This window comes from Berghia stephanieae, chromosome 9, assembly GCF_034508935.2.
Source record: "Berghia stephanieae isolate SIO BIC M18660-M18661 chromosome 9, UCSD_Bste_1.3, whole genome shotgun sequence".
Taxonomy (NCBI): Eukaryota; Metazoa; Mollusca; class Gastropoda; order Nudibranchia; family Aeolidiidae; genus Berghia; species Berghia stephanieae.
In genome coordinates this window covers 35038787-35061077 of record NC_088368.1, presented here as the reverse complement: position 1 = coordinate 35061077, position 22291 = coordinate 35038787, and the positions used below count along the sequence as shown (strand labels likewise).

Sequence of the window (22291 nt, the reverse complement as noted above, 5' to 3'; positions counted from 1 at the left end):
ACTACTACTACTACCACTACTACTATATACTACTAAATACTTCTACTCTACTACTACTACTACTACTACTACTACTACTACTACTATTACTATACTTATACTACTACTACTACTACTACTACTACTACTACTACTACTACTACTACTACTACTCTATACTACTACATACTACTATACTACTACTCACTACTTACTACTACTACTACTACTACTACTACTACTACTACTAACTACTACTACTACTACTACTACTATACTACTACTACTACTACTACTACTACTACTACTACTACTACTACTACTACTACTACTACTACTACTACTATACTACTACTACTACAACTACTACTACTACTACTACTACTACTACTACTACTACTACTACTACTACTACTACTACTACTACTACTACTACTACTACTACTACTACTACTACTACAACCACTTGTACTACCTCTATGCATTTATTTATCTATACATTTACTCCTTTATTTATTTAATCACTAAATGTAATGTACAACAGACACCTATTTACTCTATACATCTCTACTGTTCTATTCCAGATGGCAGCAGGTCTAGCCTGGGTTCCATCCTGCCAGACCGCATGGACTGCCCACCCTCCCGCCAAGACAGACCCTCCTCACGCTCAGGCTTCCATTCAGAGAGAGACAGGCCGTCATCCAGAGCCAGCAATAATGGATATGACCCGGATGATCCTAATCGACCTGGGGGGTCAAGGTTAGTGTCTTTTCTTCTAAAAATGAAAATTGATTTCTTAAAATTAGATATAAAAAAACAATTAATCATCCGAGTAGAAATAAAGATATATTTATTGTGTGCCTCAGTTCTCCCTTTTTTCTTCTCCCTTTTATTATTTTATTTCATAAGTTCTTCTTGAGTTGAGTAGTAACCTCTTTGTTTCATTATGATTTATTGCAAAGTGGCGGATTTTACTTTTTATGCATGGAAATATTAGATAGACCAACATTATTGTCATTATCATATTATTATAAACTGTCATTCTCCCCACCTCCACCACTACCATCATCATATCATCATCATCATCATCACCACCATCACCATCATCATCATCACAATAAATAACCACCACTACCAACAATCTACCCCCAGGGACCACAACCCCAGCCTACCTCGTCCTAGAAGACACGACCAAAGGGGAGTTAGAGACCCCAAGTTAGCACCGGTAAGTTTAATGTTCTAGGTCATCATACTTCACAACCCATGATGCTGGCACAGTTCTTAAGGGCTAACCCTCACTGGAGACTAACTCTGACGACCCGGCACTGCTGTCCTCTGCCGTCTTCCGGATAAAGACGTCAGGCACAGACAAAATACTAAGAATAAAGAGAAGAGCTGCTAGACCTACCCATACTAAGCACCTCTGCCATTTTTTTTCAATCTTGGTATGGGTAGGTCTAATGGCTCATCTCTTTATTCTTAGTATTTTGTCCGTGCCCGATATCTTTATCCGGAAGACAGCAGAGGACGGCAGGGCAGTACCGGGTCGTCCGAGTCAGTCTCCGGTGTGGGTTAGCCCTAAGTCACTTGTTCCTTTTTTGTCAAAAGACTGGATGTTCCTGGGTGGGGTCTTTTGACTTCCCATGATAGGCAGGTCGCTTGCTTTGTCTTATTTCCCCTTATATCTGTTTTCTGGTATGCTTTCTTTGTCTTATCTTGGAATGGGATTACTTGGTTTTGTCCTGGCCCTTCCCGGAGTCTTTGGCTGAGTGGGAAACAGTCAAATGTACAGTGTTAGTTTTAGGTGGTGTTTTTTTTTTCCTGGTAAATTGTATTTCTGTCATGTACTGATGGTTATATATATATTTTTTTTTTGAACATAGCGTGTACACATTTGAATGTATTCCTCTTAGTGGTGATCTCAAACTAAGTACATTGATGGTATGCTCTTGGAATCTAAATCTATTTCAACCCTTGTCTTATTTCTTCTTGGGTTCTTTAATTGTAATTCTAGAGTATTTTTACCATCCCATTGTCTTCCTATTTACTGGTGCTGATGTGACATAAATGTGTTGCTAGCGCTGTACAACCCCTTAAAACAAACAAAACAAACTTGATGTTCCAGTTCATATATGTCAAAAAGTCAATGTCAATGTTAAGATGTAAATACATAACGTCTGCATTATACCATACTCAGCACACAATGCTTCATTTAATTCTGTCCCACGAGTTTTGTCCGTATACAAGTCGGATGAGGTATGCGCAAAATGCCTTATCCAAGGATAAAATGCCAGGGATAAAAGTTTGCAATCCTAATCAATTTCTGCCTCAACATCGGTTGGTAATTTTTATAAAGCAAGACATTATGCTGCTTGATCTAGAACGCCAAGCACATGGTATTCTTTACTCCCATAATTTTTCGGACTTTAAAAAAAATATATTTATGATATTTTTTTTTAATAGTAGTAGAAGTAGTAGTATGTAGTGGTAGTAGTAGTAGTAGTAGTAGATAGTAGTAAGTAGTAGAGTAGTAGTAGTATGTAGTGTAGTAGTAGTAGTTAGTAGTAGTAGTATAGTAGTAGTATATAGTAGTAGTAGTTAGTCGTGGTAGTAGTAGGCATTTTTATGTATATGTGTAGTAGCGTTTTGTAGAGGATTTTTATTTTTCTTTTCTTTTTTTTTTCATTATTTTTTATTATATTTGATCTTACGGTTCTTTCAGATGCCTAACATGGGGAGCATGGCCAGTCTCCCAGACAGTGGAATATCAGACCAAGAAAATGGAGCAAGGAGGCGGAACTCTCATGACAGAGGAGGAAGGCAAAGTCCTGGAGGAGCCAGAGGTTGGGAATCATTTCATTTTTATTTTCCTCTTATTTTTTGTTTAGATCTTTGTGCACCTATTATAATTTATAGGGTTGATAAGCAACCTGATTTTGGAAGACCAATCAATTAATGAGACTATAAGAATTTGGGTCATCAGATTTGCAAATTAATACATGTCTGTTTAGACAGAACTTTAATGATTTATTTTTTTATATTTGTTTTACTTTATTAAAAATAATTATTATTATAATGATGATGATGGTGATGATGATAATAATATTTATTATACTAAAAATAACAATATTATCAAAGTGATTTTATATAGTGCTTTCCATCAAAATCTCAAAGTGCTTTATGTAACAATTTATTCTCATTTTACAATTTTAATTATAATATTCACATTTGTCTCAAATTTTTACTATTAATAATCCAGAATTCAATAATTTACGCCCATCTGTTATATTTCTAGAGGAAACCATAACATTTTTAAATTTTTTTTTGATTATATCATTTTGGATCCATTTCATTTTCCCTACAATGTGTTGGTTTTTTATTTTTTATTTTTTTTTTGTTTGCATGACAGGAGGTGCTACAGGAGGGTCTGAAGACGTGCTAAATGCTCTGCCAGGCAGCCCATACAAAAAGGCGGGGAAAATGAGAGGAGCTGACGATGCCGACAGTGGGTTCCTGGGGTCCATGGTGGGCTCTGGTGTGGGTTTACCACCCGGTGCACCGTCACAGCAGCAGCAACAACAACAACAACAACAGCAACAGGATCAGCAGCGAGTTTTAAGGTTGAGAAGACCAGCAGAGGAAAGGTGAGAGTGCAATGTTCATCTATTACTTTGACAATAAATTGAAAGTATGCTCTTGGAATTTACATCTGTTCCCTATTTGAACCATTCCCCTTTTGTCTTACTTTTTCCACAAGTCCTTTTAATTGTACATGTAGAATGATTTTACTATCCAATTTTCTTCCTTTTTACTGATATAACGCTGATATGACCTAAATATGTTGCAAGCGCCGTAAAACCCTTAAAAACAAACAAACAAAACAATATTTTTTAAAAATTTTATTTGTTTGTTTGCTTTTTTTTGGTGGTATTTTATGTGGTTTTTTTAAATTTTTAATTTTTTTAAAATTTGCTTTCATGTTATTTAACTTATCCTCCCCAGTACTACGGACCAATCGTTGGATACCTCAGATTACCGTGACAGACAGAGATCTATCAGACCCAGACATAAACGCACGCAGGGTAAGTGATCAGCTGACAATTTTGTGAATTTTTATTGATGTAGTAAGTATCTTTGATCGATTCAAAAAGTATAGAATTGTTCTAAGTTGTAGTTTTAAACTATGAATGGAATTGTTATATTATAGGGGTCATAAATGTACAATTTGAGTTATGATAATTGTTATAATGAGGTGGTAAATGTAGGGTTTGAGTTATGATAATTGTTATAATGAGGTGATAAATGTACAATTGGATTTATGATAATTGTTATAATGAGGTGATAAATGTACAATTGGATTTATGATAATTGTTATAATGGAGTGATAAATGTACAATTGGATTTATGATAATTGTTATAATGGGGTGATAAACGTCCATTTGGAGTTATGTTTATTGTTACAAAGGGGTGATAAATGGACAGTTGGAGGTATGATGATTATTAGAATGGGATGTTAAATTTGCAGTTGAAGTTATGAGTACAACTCAGGATCATTCATAAAATAAATGTTTCTTTTTATTTCTTTTTTTATTTGTAAACCAATCAAAATGCTGCATAATAAGTAAAATCTGTTGACTGATTGGTTATGTAAAAACCAAAAATAAGACAGAGCACCCTTAGTCGACAGCTTTCATTCCGATTGTGCAGCTATTTAAAACAATAAGAAAAAAGAATAGGTGGAGGAAGAGAGAAACGCACTCATACTCAGCATTAGTGATAAAAATGACGATACTGAAAAATGAGTATGGTGACTCGTCAAGAGTAAAGTAGTCGTGGGGTGAAGAAAGTGTTGCATTTAAGAAAATTATACATTTAAGAAAGTGTTGCATTTAAGAAAATTATACATTTAAGAAAGTGTTGCATTTAAGAAAATTATACATTTAAGAAAGTGTTGCATTTAAGAAAATTATACATTTAAGAAAGTGTTGCATTTAAGAAAATTATACATTTAAGAAAGTGTTGCATTTAAGAAAATTATACATTTAAGAAAGTGTTGCATTTAAGAAAATTTTACATTTAAGAAAGTGTTGCATTTATGAAAGTGTTACGCAGCTTATCCAAATGCTTCAAAATGAAAATCATTTGTTATTTATCAGATGCTGCCAGTGGTATGACAAGCCAGAGCTATGACGGGAGTGATGACACATTAGAGGAGACGCAGGAGGGAGATACCAGCATCGAGAGGCACATGGGCGGGGCCAAGGGTGGAGCTAAGGGAGGATCTTCCTCCAAGGCGAGACGGAAGAGTGACAGCAGGGATTTTTCATTGGATGCAACACTGGAAGAGGAATACTCTGAAGGTGAGTTGTTTCGTTTGGTTTCTGTAAGTATGTCTGATGATCAGTTGTAACCAAGTGTCTCTGGTTATATCATTAATTATTAGACTTGTTTTTTTTTCTTTTGCTATAAATATTTTTTTCAGAATTAGACATTTAATGTCATTCATTGAAATTTATTTTGTTAATAGATCCCGACCCCTAAACCCCACAATTTTTTGCGGATATTAATAACGGATGTCTTGAGTCCATAGGAGAAGTAAATGTTTTGCTATTCAAGTTTGAAAAACAAAAGAAAATAATGTTTTGTTATTTTCAGTGTCAGATGTGTCAACGCCAAGAGCTGTCAATCAAATGCCTTTAAAATCAAAAGACAAAGAGAAGAGGAGTTCTGACAACAAAGCTCCGCCTACTAAAGAGAAAGCCACACCTCGCAAATCAACAAAGCACCAATCATCGTCCAAGCAGCAGTCAACAAGTGAAGACGAGGATTTGAAAAAAGCCTTGGAGTTGGAGAGGTAAGAATAATGAAAACAGACAGAATGGCTGGCCGAACGCACTCAGTTAAACTTTAGTTGAGGATCATAAATGAGTTTATTTATTTTGTTTTTATATTTAATTTTATTTTATCTGGAATGATCTTTAGGACATAGAGAAGTATGTTGTGTTTTCTTTGTTTGTTTTTTATTGTTGAATACTATAAATAACATATGAGAGGTCATTTAATCATATTTGAGATTTTGTGACATTTAATACTTTTATGATTGAAAAAGAAGTCATTTTCTTTGCACTTAATATTGCTGAATGTCATATAAAGAATAGATAATAAAAGTGATTCACACATATTGGAACAAAACAGAAGAAATTATGTTTTTGTTCTTAGCCTTCTTCAGGAAATAGAAAAAAAAACACAAAAAACATTATAAGAAAAGAAAATCTCATTTGAGTAATGATTGGAGTAAATATATGTAGGGAGATATATATTATGAAGATGGGAGAGTTGAATATAGACGTGTGAGCAACTGATTAATCATTATAGAAGTGATTACAAGACAAGTAACTTTACCTGCTCGAAGAGACAGCATATGGTTTTTTTTAAACTAAAGCATTTATATTGCACAATATCCACTTAATGTGCCCAACGCACTTTACAAGGGGTCTCTAGCCAACAGCAACACTTAACATGATGTAGACATTACACTCGTCGGGCAGAGAAAATGCTGTTAATGACCAGGAACTAATTTTACATCTGAGTATGGTGAGAGAATGTGAGTAAAGAGCCTTTTCCAAGGACTCAACTAAGCACCTCTCAAAGCAGGATTCAAACCCTTGACCATCTGATCCGAAGGCAAGTGTCATACCACACTAGATCACATAGTCACATATTATAAGCACTGAAACCATGGCTTTGAACTTTGATAAATAATTTTTATATTTCAGACGTAGCTTTAAGATTTGACTTGCAATTTATAACTGAAATTTTGTTACACTCATTTTTCTTTTTTTTATAAATAACAACTTAGAGCAAGGCAATCAAAAGCCCATCGTCTGCAACAAGACGCGAGTCTTGACGAATCTCCACGTCAAAAACGCATGAAATCTCCGCCCCCTGCATTGCCCCGCCCCAAAAGCAGAGGGTCACCAACCACAGACTTGTACAAGACGAGAGAAAGGCGGGCTAGTGGGGATAGTGTGAGGAGCAGGAGGAGTATGAGGGAAGAAGTGACAAGGGAGGAGAGGAGAGAACCTCAGCAGTCACGGGCTGAACTCAGGTAAATGAAAGTTACTGGATTAAATTCTTAATTCAGAAAAGTGAGTGGAGCAGGCACTTATGTTGGTAACAACAAGATATGAAGTGAGTAGAAAAGTGCCAGAAGACAATAGAGAATAAAAATTTTTTTTTTTTTTTCGCGGCGGTGGTGGGGTTTGAACCTGCGACCTTATTGGTACGACAACTCCGCCTGGCAGGTGAGAGCGTGGCTCTACCGTGTGAGCTATCCACAAACACAAAAATATTCGTTTCAAACCCAAAGTCATTTCTAGATCCCTCTCTCACCCACTTCTTGAGATCGCCGATTCGTTCACCACCATCGCGAAGTAATTTTGACACATAAGCTTAATAGCCAATATCCATCACAAAATTAACATAGAAAAGATCGAGACTTGAGATCTCCGTAGGGTGAATTTAATCCCGAAATAGTGAGCGGCCACTTGCATTGGTAACCAACAAGATGAGTGAGTAACAATCCAAAGACATAGAATACAAAACAGTAGAAGCCGGGCTCACTGCAGGCGAGTTGTCGTACCAATAGAGGTCGCAGGTAAAACCCACCACCGCCGCGGAAAAAAAAAAAAAAAAATTATTCTCTATGTCTCTGGCACTTTTCTACTCACTCAAATTGATGGATTAAATTCTCATGTGATTTAACTCTTTGAGTGCTGAGGTTATATTTGCATTTCTCTCACAAAATGGCTGACTCTTGATTGAGGCAGCATGAGAATGACAAGCTAAGACAAATTGACATTCGAATTTGGCGGAAAATCTCAATTGAAATACCCCCTAGGGCCAATTGAATGTTCTGATGAAAGAAATGATACCATTGATTCAATCGATAGTACTTTTGTGAAAAGTTGGATTGGATTATATTATTATTTTTGCCTTTCAACACCGGTTGCACTGTGCGGCCATTGGCCAGTAGAACAGATTCTGCTCTGGCCGCACAGTGCAGCCAATGGCTCTGAAAGAGTTAATTTAAGGTGATTATTGTCTCATTTTTGTCAAGGGACCAAAGTGAGCAAGTATGCCTCAGTGGTGAAACCTATTCGTCTTGTATTTAAAAAGAATGGAACAGAGAAGATAAACACCTGATAAGCCAACTCGTGTTCTCAGAGTCAATCAAGGTTTCACTTTCAAAAATTTTTTTTTTTAATTAGAGCATTTATACAGTGCAATATCCATTAAACATGCTCAAAGCACTTTACAAGGGGTTCTTAGCCAACAGCAACACTTAACATGTAGGACAAGACATGACGCCTGTTATAGGCAATATTACAATTATTTTTCTGACAGGCAAGAACAACCATGTACTCATTTTACACTTAAGTATGGTGATAGAATGTGAGTAAAGAGCCTTTTCTAAGGACTCAACTATATGCTGCTCAGAGAAGTCTCGAACCCCGGACCTTTCAATCCGAAGGTGAGAGTCATACCACAAGACCACATATCTGCACGAGATATCTGAAGAATATGGTGTGTTACCTCAGTAGAATTTTGGCAAAGGTTTCATAGCTGTATTGCACTCTTTTCCTAATGTGAACATACTGATGGAATGGAAGTTTTTTCATTGCAAATCTATCCACCTGAAACCCAACAGATCTCTCTCTCTCTCTCTCTCTCTATCTCTCTCTCTTCTCTCTCTCTCTCTCTCTCCTCTCTCTCTCTCTCTCTCTCTCTATCTCTTTCTCTTCTCTCTTCTCCTTCTCTCTCTCTCTTCTCTATCTCTCTCTCTCTCTCGCGCTCTCTCTCTCTCTCTCTCTCTCTCTCTCTCTCTCTCTCTCTCTCTCTCTCTCTCTCTCTCTCTCTCTCTCTTAGATTGTGGCACACATAATGGTGAAGTGGAAAGGAACTGATAACCATTTCACAATGTCCTATTGATACGTCACTTTGTTCTGCTTACAGGGAATAGTTATCGTCTGTTTCAAACCCATTTTTCTATTTAATTTGCAGTTCAATCTTTTTATGTCGTTAAAAATGTGTTCAAATATAGGCTAGTTGTTTTAAATTTCATTTATCCCCCTTCTATTTTGTTCTCCAGATTAAATCAAAGAGGACCTGAGGTAGAAAGGCCTCGATCAAGACAAGGAAGATCATCTCAAAGTGAAAAACCACTTGATTTACCAAGAGATGCAAGAAACAACGAAATTGCCGATAGAGTCCGAGACTACGAGTCAAGAAGCAGCATAGGATCTGACGTTGAAGTTGGTTCAAATCTTACCAGAGCATCCAGCACCAATAGGTAGGCAATGATTAAGATCAAAACAAATATACGACTTACCACCTCGGTCTGGTGTTATGTTAGAGTTCACCAGATGTCAAAAGATGAATTTAGATTTAAAAGGATCAGAAATTTGAAATTCCATTTTTTTTGCTATTTAAGAGAATCTTTTTTTTTCCACTTCAATAAAATAAACTTAACCCAAGTCTCATAATTTCCTCTCCTTCTTACTTTCCATCAGATCAAATAAACTACGCTACCAACCATTGCTTGTAGGATAAGTGGTTAGAAAAAAAGACAAACTGAACATCACTCGGAATTGAATCAGGTCCTTTTCTTTGTAAAATGAGGCCTTGTACTTGTATAGTATGGTACTGGGTGCTATTCTTATGGCGAATGGCTTTTTTCCAGAGAGAAGAGAAATTTTCCTCATAAGGATTTTTTAAAAAGAAGTTTTTAATGTTTTCAAAAGAATTTTGGATAAAATGTCTAAGAGGACTAGTTGTTAACTGAAGGGAATTAACTCTACCAGTAAAGAGAGATTCTTGTGTTGCTAGGATGAGATAAAATACCAATGTCCAAGAAGATTCTGCCGTCATTTCAAACCATTAAAATATGGCATGTGGGTTAGAAGTTTTATATTCATTTGTTGGAGCTTCTGTTCCATTTCATTATTGTTATTTATTTCTTCGAGTGTCAAGCAGCAAAATTTACAATTTATTTATTTGTTGTCATAATTAGAAATGATTATCTATTGAACTTATATGATTGTCATCTCCTCCCTACACCTTCCTCTCCATGTTTCAGCAACAGATTAAAACTTTTACAAGAAGAGATTGAAAAATTAAAGGAAGGTGTTGCAAAGGCAAATGAAAAGGCATCTCAACCACAACCGATCCACCCACAACCCACCTATCCACTACAACAAGCCACAGAAACTCCTGACCAAAATCAACAACAACAAGAGCAGAGAAGGGATGGCCCGGATTTCTATGATCCCTTTGATGATCCATACGGGTTTATGCGGATGCCAAGACGAAGAGCAAACTCATTTTCTGGTGGACGTGAAAGAGAATGGGATGAGTGGTATTGGACCTTGCCTCAAAATCGACAATACGATGGTGCAGATATTCCTTTAGGTTATGCCGCTGCCGATGCTTATGCTGAAGTTCCTCCCAGTGCAGCTGCCGGGGCTGAGCGTAATTCGAGGGAAAATGTCCGGAACCGTTTGAGGCAAAGGCGGATGGGGAGGAGAAACAGGGAGGATGTTAATGGAGCAGCTGCTGATCAGCAACAAGTTGATTCAGGAACAGGAAGTGGTAGCGTACCGACAACCTTACAACCTTCAGCACAAATGACTGCTCCAGGAGTCAGAATGAATCCAGGTTAGTGACGATTTTTAAAGAATTTTGTTGGAGAATTATAAAAGCTGCAATCATGGAAACCTGGGTGGGGTTCCTGACCTCCCATAGTGGGCAGGGAGGTACTTACTGTGTCTTCTATCCCCCTATATTTGTTTTCCAACTTGCTTTCTGTCTTTGTCTTGGAATGAGATTACTTGGTTTTGTCCTGGCCCTGGCCGGATACCCTGGCTGAGAGGGAAACAGTCAAATGTATAGTTAGTTTTGGGAGATGATATTTTTTTCCTTGTAAATCTCTGTTACGCACTGTATTATGTTTTGTATACATATGATATATGATTTGTAAACATTTGAGTATATTCCTCATAGTAGGGACCGGTTTTTGTGTCTGGGTGAGATTTTTAGGTGATCTCAAACTAAGTACTTTGACTTGGGTTTGATACAAATATTTTTGTGTTCGTGGATAGCTCACACGGTAGAGCCACGCTCTCACCTGCCAGGCGGAGTTGTCGTACCAATAAGGTCGCAGGTTCAAACCCCACCACCGCCGCGAAAAATTTTTATTCTCTATTGTCTTCTGGCACTTTTCTTCTCACGTCATATCTTGTTGTTACCAACATAAGTGCCTGCTCCACTCACTTTTCTGAATTAAAAATTCACCCCATACACAGGAGCATACTCAATGTCTCAATCGTTTCTATGTTATATGTTTGTGTTGAGAATAGTGGCTATTAAGCTTAACTGCTGGTCAAAAATAACTTCGCGATGGTGGTGGGCGAACGAATCGGCGGTCTCAGAAGTGGGTGAGAGAGGGATCTAGAAATGACTTGGGTTTGACACGAATATTTTTGTGTTCGTGGATAGCTCACACGGTAGAGCCACGCTCTCACCTGCCAGGCAGAGTTGTCGTACCAATAAGGTCGCAGGTTCAAACCCCACCACCGCCGCGAAAATTTTTTTTTCTCTATTGTCTTCTGGCACTTTTCTACTCACTTCATATCTTGTTGTAAGTACTTTGATAGTGTGCTCTCAGAATCTACATCTATTTCCTATTTGAACCAATTCCTCTTTGTCTTCCCTTTTCTTTGGTGCTTTAATTGTAATTGTAGAACTTTTTACTTTCTCATTTTCTTCCTTTTTACTGGCGCTGATATGACCTTAATGTCTGGCAAGCGCCGTAAAACCCTTAAAAACAAAACAAAAACAACCATGGAAACTTAAAAGATAAGTCAAGCAAAGCAATAATAAAATTTTATAAAACTGTCTATTTAGATGTCATTACTCATAATAATTTAGTTGGTAGGACTCAGGCTACCTGCTGAAGGAACAATCTCCTTTTCTGTCCGAATATCTTTTTATAATGACTTAGCCTCTCATAAGATATCCAAATCATATTTTTATTAATATTTAATTCATAAAACACTCAGTGCGTTTATGGAGAGTCCATCATCATCATCATCATCATCATCATCATCATCATCATCATCATCATCATCATCATTATTATAATTATTGTAATATTCAATTGTTCTTTGTCCATATTTCATGTTAAAGTTAGTGAAATAAGTTACTATTTTGACCCTATAGTTTTTTTTTTTCATATCAACCTTTGGCATAATCTTTTCATTTACACCATTACAGGAACAGTCCCAAGAGATGACCAGGCTATGTATGAATATTACGTCCCTTCTCGATACAGTACTCAGGGTATGAGAAGCCAGATTGCCTCCCAGGGTTATTTTACCACACCAAGTGGAGCCAAAATATATTCCAATAATGCAGGTAGTTGCCAAAGTTGTTTGATTTTTATAAAGAGAGAGTTCGTTTGAGAAGTTCAGTGACAAGACGTGCATTTTCGTTAAAGTATACACAAAATACAGTGGACTCCTGATAAAGCCAACACTGCCTAACCAGAAAGATTGGTTGACTTTAACTCTTTCAGCGCTGAGACTATATTTGCATTTCCGTCACAAAATGGCTGACACCTGATTGAGGCAGCATAGAATGAAAAGCTAAGACAAAGCGACATTCAAATTTGGCGCAAAATCTCAATTAAAATACCTCACTAGGGCCAATTGAATGTTCTGATGAAAGAAATGATACCATTGGTGCAATTTGTAGTACTTTTGTAGAAAGTAGGATTGAATTACATTATTATATTTGCCTTTCAAGACCAGCTGCACAGTGCGGCCATTGGCCAGTAGAACAGATTCTTTTCTGGTCACACAGTATGGCCAATGGCGCTGAAAGAGTTAACTTTCTCCTTACCAGCCATTTTCAGGATTTTCCCCACATTTCACACCCAACTAACACAAAATTAGTTTTTTTTTTCACTCAAACACAATAGCAGTAGCTGCGTTTTTATGATACATAATATCTATCTACAACACACTGTTCATTTTCTTTAAATTTTAAGATGTACAAGAGAAAGTTGAATAAGAAAAATGTTGGTTGTATCGTAACGAATGTGACGATTTTCCTGTAGTTGGTAAGGAGAGGGTTAGGCAAGGTTGACTATATCCATTATCAATAGAACACACTTAGATAAAGTACAGACAAAATGGAACCAACAGGAGGTGTTGACTTTATCCATTATCAATAGAACACACTTAGATAAAGTACAGACAAAATGGAACCAACAGTTGTTGACTTTATCCATTATCAATAGAACACACGTAGATAAAGTACAGACAAAATGGAACCAACAGGAGGTGTTGACTTTATCCATTATCAATAGAACACACTTAGATAAAGTACAGACAAAATGGAACCAACAGGAGTTGTTGACTTTATCCATTTTCAATAGAACACACTTAGATGAAGTACAGACAAAATGGAACCAACAGGAGGTGTTGACTTTATCCACTATCAATAGAACACACTTAGATAAAGTACAGACAAAATGGAACCAACAGGAAGTGTTGACTTTATCCATTATCAATAGAACACACTTAGATAAAGTACAGACAAAATGGAACCAACAGGAGGTGTTGACTTTATCCACTATCAATAGAGCACACTTAGATAAAGTACAGACATAATGGAAACAACAAGATATGAAGTGAGTAGAAAAGTGCCAGAAGACAATAGAGAATAAAATTTTTTTTCGCGGCGGTGGTGGGGTTCGAACCTGCGACCTTATTGGTACGACAACTCCGCCTGGCAGGTGAGAGCGTGGCTCTACCGTGTGAGCTATCCACGAACACAAAAAAATATTCGTTTCAAACCCAAAGTCATTTCTAGATCCCTCTCTCACCCACTTCTTGAGATCGCCGATTCGTTCACCACCATCGCGAAGTAATTTTGACCAGCAGTTAAGCTTAATAGCCAATATTCTCATCACAAACATATAACATAGAAACGATTGAGACATTGAGTATGCTCCGGTGTATGGGGTGAATTTTTAATTCAGAAAAGTGAGTGGAGCAGGCACTTATGTTGGTAACAACAAGATATGAAGTGAGTAGAAAAGTGCCAGAAGACAATAGAGAATAAAATTTTTTTTCGCGGCGGTGGTGGGGTTCGAACCTGCGACCTTATTGGTACGACAACTCCGCCTGGCAGGTGAGAGCGTGGCTCTACCGTGTGAGCTATCCACGAACACAAAAAAATATTCGTTTCAAACCCAAAGTCATTTCTAGATCCCTCTCTCACCCACTTCTTGAGATCGCCGATTCGTTCACCACCATCGCGAAGTAATTTTGACCAGCAGTTAAGCTTAATAGCCAATATTCTCATCACAAACATATAACATAGAAACGATTGAGACATTGAGTATGCTCCGGTGTATGGGGTGAATTTTTAATTCAGAAAAGTGAGTGGAGCAGGCACTTATGTTGGTAACAACAAGATATGAAGTGAGTAGAAAAGTGCCAGAAGACAATAGAGAATAAAAAAAATTTTCGCGGCGGTGGTGGGGTTCGAACCTGCGACCTTATTGGTACGACAACTCCGCCTATTCTCTATTGTCTTCTGGCACTTTTCTACTCACTTCATATCTTGTTGTTACCAACATAAGTGCCTGCTCCACTCACTTTTCTGAATTAAAAATTCACCCCATACACCGGAGCATACTCAATGTCTCAATCGTTTCTATGTTATATGTTTGTGATGAGAATATTGGCTATTAAGCTTAACTGCTGGTCAAAATTACTTCGCGATGGTGGTGAACGAATCGGCGATCTCAAGAAGTGGGTGAGAGAGGGATCTAGAAATGACTTTGGGTTTGAAACGAATATTTTTTTGTGTTCGTGGATAGCTCACACGGTAGAGCCACGCTCTCACCTGCCAGGCGGAGTTGTCGTACCAATAAGGTCGCAGGTTCGAACCCCACCACCGCCGCGAAAAAAAATTTTATTCTCTATTGTCTTCTGGCACTTTTCTACTCACTTCATATCTTGTTGTTACCAACATAAGTGCCTGCTCCACTCACTTTTCTGAATTAGACAAAATGGAACCAACAGGAGGTGTTGACTTTAATCAGAAGTTGACTTCAAGAATGTTGACTTTATCTAGCTCGCTCTCTCACTCTCTCTCTCCCTTTTTCTTTCTCATTCTCTATCTTTGTGTATGTATGTGCTCTCATAGTGGGCAGGGAGGTACATGCTGTGTCTTCTATCCCCTTATATCTGTTTTCCAACATGCTTTCTGTCTTTGTCTTGGAATGAGATTACTTGGTTTTGTCCTGGCCCTGGCTGGAGTCCTAGCTGGGAGGGAAACAGTCAAATGCATAGTTATTGTTTTGGAAGATGATATTTTTTTCCTTGTAAATCATCTCTCTGTTATGTATTATTATATTTGTTATTTTGAATTTATAATTTAAGCATTTGAGTGTATTCCTCTTTGTTGGATTTTGTGCTTGTGTCCGGATGAGACTTATAGGTGATCTCAAGCTAAGTACTCTGATAGTGTGCTCTTGGAATCTACATCTGATCCCTATTTGTTCCCATTTCCCCTATGTCTTACTTTGTCTTGGATGCTTTATTTGTAATTCTAGAACTTTTTACTATCCCATTTTCTTCCTTTTTACTGGCGCTGATATAACCTAAATGTGTTGCAAGCGCCGTAAAACCCTTAAAAACAAAAAACAATAAGAGTAGATGCATTATTTCTATTATTATTATTATTATTATTATTATTATTATTATTATTATTATTATTATTATTATTATTATTATTATTATTATTATTATTATTATTATTATTATTATTATTATTATATTATTTTTATTATTATTATTATTATTATTATTATTATTATTATTATTATTATTATTATTATTATTATTATTATTATTATTATTATTATTATTATTATTATTGTCACCATCGTCGTCATCATCATCGTCATTGTTGTTATCATCATAATTTTCATCATCATCATCATCATCATCATCACTTTATTTACATTTTTATTATTAACATTGTTGGCCATGTTTTCTACCCACACCCACCCACCCATTCAGGTCAGCAACAAGCGGCCACCACAGCCACTCCTAGCTCCTCCTCACCGTGGTACCAAATACGACGGGCCCCAAGACTTTCATTTGGCAATGCCAACCAAGATGGCCTTGGCTCTAGAATGGGAGGCCGTAGAACACAATCTTATGATGATGTCAGAACACAAGCACAACCTCCTGCTTATGCTTCACAGGTAACTTTGTTATTTTTTATTTTTTTAAATTATTCTGCAGAAACCACTTTGTCCTGAACTTGAGCTTTTATATAGCGCAATATCCTCTTAACATACTCAAAGCGCTTTACAAGGGGTCCCAAGCCAACAGCAATGCTTAACATGTAGGACAGACATCACAGTTAACAGCCAAGTACTCATTTTATACCTGATTACAGTTAATGTGAGTAAAGAGACTTTTCCAAGGGCTCAACGAAAAGGACTCAACTATGTACCGCTCAGAGAGGGACTCGAACTCAGGGCCTTCTGATCTGAAAGTGAGTGTCATTCTACAAGACTGCATAGCCGCACCTTATATCAGAATGCTAAAATCAATCATACTTTGATTGTTTTAGTAAAACAAACAGATAGAGAAAAGTGTCTTTAACAATCACTTGTCTTGAACATGCAGCAGGCCATTGTAACAGCCCACAATGGAACTGAAAAAAAAGATTCAGAATTACACGCATGTCGGAGAAAGATCATAAAGATCTAATACTTATCTCTTTATTCTTATTTCTTATTTGCTATTACTCCTATGGCTATTTGGTTACATCTTACGCTGAGAAGATAACATCCCAGCCAAAACTGCAATGACAGAATATTTCCTTCATTGCAACAAATATGTAGGGAGACCACCAACATCAAATCGTAACTACCCTGAACCAGGATCTCTCTACATATCAGAAATTCCTGGATTCAGATGAGGCCTGAAAATCCCTGAAAAACTACGAAATACTGCAGTGCCCTCCGTATTAAAGTCACAACAAGATCTTGACAGCCTCAAAACTCTGGCACAGGACTGTGACCAATGGAAACAATTAACAATATGGATGGAAAGAGCAGCTTTACTCATTGACTATGACTGAATCACACAATTCTCAGCAAGCGTCATTCGGGCTGCGAGGCTTACTACTACTACTACTACTACTACTACTACTACTACTACTACTACTACTACTACTACTACTACTACTACTACTACTACTACTACTACTACTACTACTACTACTACTACTACTACTACTACTACTACTACTACTATTATTATTACTCCTATATGTACTTGAGTAATATGCAGAATTTTTCCAACAATAATGAACCTTTGAATTGAATTGATTGCAACTGAAATTCAAATATGTGACCAACCAGCTCAATCCAGTATTATGTTGGGGCCAAAAGTGAATTTAAAGTTAACCAGATATATCTGACATCTTATCTTTTAGCACTTCAAGAATTTAAATTATTCATTCTGAATCTGATGGTTTCTCGAAGTCGACTCAATTCTAAATATTTAATTTATATTCAAGAGCAGAGAGAACTGTTGATTGTGGCAGTCAATGTTGGTGTTTAGGTTGAAGCAATTTCATAATCTTTGCTAAATCTGTTGTGTTCATTCGTGATTCAGAAAGAGCGTTCGAGTCGTTGATGGTGAGGGGTGCTTTATTAATAATACCAAAAAAGAACAATCTTTTATTTCTGTCTATAGATAGACCGAAGTTGACGTCACTCAGGTCTTTGTTATAGTTTTTGACATCCACGTTTATGAGTAATTCTCTTTTAACTGTATTATCCAGACTATATAAGTTCATGGTTACACATAGTTTTGTGTGTTGATCCGTTATATTTCTGGATGGCAATGTTGTGAGCTCTTAGCCATCGCATACTATCTATAATTAAATTTTCATAATCTAAGCCATTCCGTCATAATACTATTTTGAGGTGAAAGGTCAAATATCATAGCCAATGCATCATATTCTCATTTATTTTATAACTATATTCATTTAACTTGTTGTTTTTCCCAGGCCTCAGTGGCAGCACCAGGCACCCAGGTTTCATATGGCCCTGCCGCGTATAGTCAATCATGCCCCATGTGTGGTGTTAACACTGAGCACACTCACGCCGACTACACACATCATGCCCCACAGCAACCCTACACATATCAAGCCATTCCTATGTACGCACGGTAAGTCTGTCATTTTAATGATGATAAAGGTTGGTTTGAATAGTCGTGACTTTTTAATTTGCACTCACACAAACACACACACATACACATACATATACATGCTTTCTTTTCTCTCTCTCTCTCTCTCTCTCTCTCTCTCTCTCTCTCTCTCTCTCTCTCTCTCTCTCTCTCTAGCTTGCTCTCTCACTCTCTCTCTCTCTTTCTTTCTCATTCTCTATCTTTGTGTGTATGTGCATGTCAATTCGATTCAATATTTATTGTCAGTGGCAGATATTAAGTTTTATAAACGAACATGTGAAAAAAATTAAAAATTCCCCAATTAAGCTTTTGTTAGCTTTTGACTGAGAGCTACAATCATAATCTCAAATGTTGATTGTATATAGACCAGATACATTCATATCACAAGTACAAAGATAAAAGTAATTTGTCAAATAAGACTATATAAATAGAATTTTATATAAATATAAATAGTAATAAAATGTATAGACGCCGATCTCCACCCTACGCGTTCAGTGGTGCTTTACAGTACATGAGAATTTTAAGAAAACTAAATGTTTCATTTTTAAGAAAACTAAATGTTGCAACTTTAAGAAAACTAAGTGTTACAATTTTAAGAAAACTAAACAATAATAATAATAATAATAATAATAATAATAATAATAATAATAATAATAATAATAATAATAATAATAATAATAATAATAATAATAATAATAATGATAATAATAATAGTAATAATAATAATAATAATAATAATAATAATAATAATAATAATAATAATAATAATAATAATAATAATAATAATAATAATAATAATAATAATGATAAATATAATAATAATAATAGATCTTATTGTCCATAAATATGGCATTTGTCATTAAGTTACACTTGTTATAACGTTATATGATAACTATCACATTGAACAGATATTTCACTCCTACTTATCTCTCTCTCTCTCTCTCTCTCTCTCTCTCTCTTCTCTCTCTCTCTCTCTCTCTCTCTCTCTCTCTCTCTCTTCTCTCTCTCTCTCTCTCTCCTCTCTCTCTCTCTCTCTCTCTCTCTCTCTCTCTCTCTCTCTCTCTCTCTCTCTCTCTCTTTCTTTCACGCGTGTGATATACACCATAAACATATTCATTACGTTTTCAATTAAATTAAATTTAAATGTTATAATTTAAAGAAAATTAAATGTTACTATTGTAGATGATCTATTTGTTTATGCTGATATCAATTGAATATGAAGAATGCACTTTTGAAATATTAAGGAAAAGTTAATATAATATATTCTGTCTTCAGTCTAGACTTGAAGCACTCAATAATAGTATGAGTACTTGTAAAGCCAGAGAGAGAATTCCAGATTGATGGTACCGCAAAGTAAAACGCATTTTCAGAGAATTTTGTTTTAGACATTTGACAATAGATTGCCTGAAATAAATATACACACAATTCTCTCCTTTTCTCTTTCAGAGAAATTTCTCCTACCAGAGCTGGTAGACAAAGATCAAAATCTGCCTCTCGCTCCCGCCACTACACACCAGAACGCACTCCTAGGTCTCGTTCTCGCTCAAGGTACCACGTGAGGGAATATGACAGTGTGTTGAGTGACTCTGACGATGATAGGATGGACAGGGGTAGAAGGTAAATATAACTAAACGTGCTCAAAGTGCTTTACAAGAGGTCCCTGACAAACAGCAACACATAACATGTAGAACGTGTATGACGCCTGTCAGGCGATATTACAATTTTTTTCCACAGAGGCAATGCCGTTAACGGCCAGGTACTCATTTTACACCTGAGTATGGTGAGAGAATGTGAGTAAAGAACCCAGGACCTTCTGATCCGAAAGCGAGTGTCAAACCACTTGACCATATAGCCACACGTAAGGGCATGGTCAATGATAGATAGTGTAATACAGTAATTATGGCATATTCATATTAGTTAGACTCAACGTTTATGTTATGTTTTTGTTGTGGTCTTTAAATATGGATGTTAACAGTGGACTCATGAGCTCACTCATATGAATACAATGTAATGGGCAGAGCTGAATGATGTACAAAATCTCACCTAATAATCGACTTGCACCACAAGATATGGACATTTTTTTCCATAAAACTTGGAGAAAATTAAGCAATGTGTAGCACCTTTGATATATCAGGAACGTGGGAATGGGCCGTATAAATGTGTATATACTGTCAAATTTGTAAAAGACAGGCACTGTCCATTATGTCTAGAGGGACTGAACTTGAAATCTAAAGCAAGAGACCGTTAACTGCTCATTCTACAATATTGCACTGGGCGGTTTTTAATTTTTTTAGTTGTTTTTAATTCGTTTTGTTTTGTTGTTTTTTTCTTTGTTTTTTTGACAGGAAGAAATATTTTTAAAATCTCTTTTTCCAGGAGTCGCAGTCTGACCCGTGAGAGATCAAGGTCAAGGCCATCATCCCCACGTCATCACAGAAGACACAGGAGGAAGTCATTTTATTCTGGTAGTGATGACGTAAGTTTTAAAATTCTACCTTTTGTTGTGTAGAGTACATATTCTTTTGTTTCCATAAAGCGGGATGTGCCATACTGTAAAATAAGCAGTAACCGCTTAATAGCTTAGCATTCAATGCGAAGTATGAGTATGAGTGTGGAGCCTGAAATGGAGTGGAAAATCATGGATTGGATTGCCTATTTGCATTCAAAGTACCAGATCTAATAGACCCAGCTACCCAATCCCTGTTGTGTGTTGCAGGAGGAAAAAGGTTAGGAAAAAAATCTTGACTGCACCCAGAATCGGTACTAGTCATTTGTATGTGAGGCAAGTGGTCATCAACCGAGCTATCTGCACATGAGACAAAAGTAGGAATATAAAAATACAATCATCGGTATCATCATACTTGTAGGATGTGCAGCACTGGGAAGTGTGAGGTTAGTTAGGCTAATGACACATTGTTTTGTTATCTTTTATGAGAACTTCAGACACGAGGTCATGATAATCACATGTACTGATACGTCTTCTGCAATATGATGATATTTACACTTAGCAAAGATCATTGACTTAAACAGTATGGGATCTGATACCGATAGCAAGCAATGTGTGCTCTTAACAAGGTACCTACCTTATATAATATAATATATAAGAGCAATGCCTAGTTGCATTTTTTCAAAGTACACAATGGAGTGAGTAGTGATGATAATCAGGTCAAAAGCTAGGGGTATCTAAATGAGCCAATCAAATGGAGAGAAAAATAAAGGGTGTGAATATGATAATCAGGTCATTCTGTCCATGAAATATTTTTTATTACGTGATCAAAATGACACGAATGACATATATCATGACATGCCCCCCTCCCCCCCCCCCTCTCCCCCTCACCACAGTCAAACCCTCCACTTCTTTTAATTGATTGATTTTTAATTTTTTTTTTTTTTGGGTCCTTCAGTCAGATAGTATGGACGAGGGACTTGACAAAAGCTTAAGTTTGTCCGTGGACATCTCAAGACTGACAAAGAGAATGATGGGAACTCTGAGAGGAGAGCTGAGGCGGTCCAAGGACAAGAGAGAATTTGGATCCTCTTATTGGTGAAGGACCAGAGTTAGCTCTCAGACAATCTGGAAGAATTTGGAAGATTTCAAGACAATTGTTTGACATTGAGGATTTTATTATAAAAATTTATCTTTGCTTATATGGTACCAAATCCCAAAACGAAGAGAGAGAGAGAGAGAGAGAGAGAGAGAGAGAGAGAGAGAGAGAGAGAGAGAGTGTGTGTGTGTGTGTGTGTGTGTGAGAGAGAGTGAGAAAGAGAGTTGTGCGTGTGTGTGTGTGTGTGTATGTGTGTGTATGTGTGTGAGAGAGAGAAAGAGAGTTGTGCGTGTGTGTGTGTGTGTGTATGTGTGAGAGAGAGAGAAAGAGAGTTGTGCGTGTGTGTGTTTGTGTGTGTGTATGTGTGAGAGAGAGAGAAAGAGAGTTGTGCGTGTGCGTGTGTGACTCTCCTTGTGGTTG

General features: G+C 36.7%; 1 protein-coding gene across 1 annotated transcript in view; it reads left to right on the top strand.

The window, feature by feature from the left end:
* Positions 1 to 22014, top strand: part of LOC144980118 (uncharacterized) — a 98336-nt gene extending 76322 nt beyond the window's left edge. The window contains exons 15-30 of the mRNA XM_078927662.1: positions 564 to 738; positions 1132 to 1204; positions 2702 to 2822; positions 3389 to 3623; positions 3982 to 4061; positions 5136 to 5339; positions 5635 to 5833; positions 6839 to 7087; positions 9131 to 9331; positions 10118 to 10695; positions 12313 to 12453; positions 16137 to 16324; positions 18148 to 18308; positions 19773 to 19943; positions 20703 to 20802; positions 21731 to 22014. Of these exons, the coding sequence (XP_078783788.1) occupies positions 564 to 738; positions 1132 to 1204; positions 2702 to 2822; positions 3389 to 3623; positions 3982 to 4061; positions 5136 to 5339; positions 5635 to 5833; positions 6839 to 7087; positions 9131 to 9331; positions 10118 to 10695; positions 12313 to 12453; positions 16137 to 16324; positions 18148 to 18308; positions 19773 to 19943; positions 20703 to 20802; positions 21731 to 21874 (3020 nt within the window). The 3' untranslated portion in view covers positions 21875 to 22014. The remainder of the gene's footprint in view (positions 1 to 563; positions 739 to 1131; positions 1205 to 2701; positions 2823 to 3388; positions 3624 to 3981; positions 4062 to 5135; positions 5340 to 5634; positions 5834 to 6838; positions 7088 to 9130; positions 9332 to 10117; positions 10696 to 12312; positions 12454 to 16136; positions 16325 to 18147; positions 18309 to 19772; positions 19944 to 20702; positions 20803 to 21730) is intronic.
* Positions 22015 to 22291: the final 277 nt, after the last annotated feature.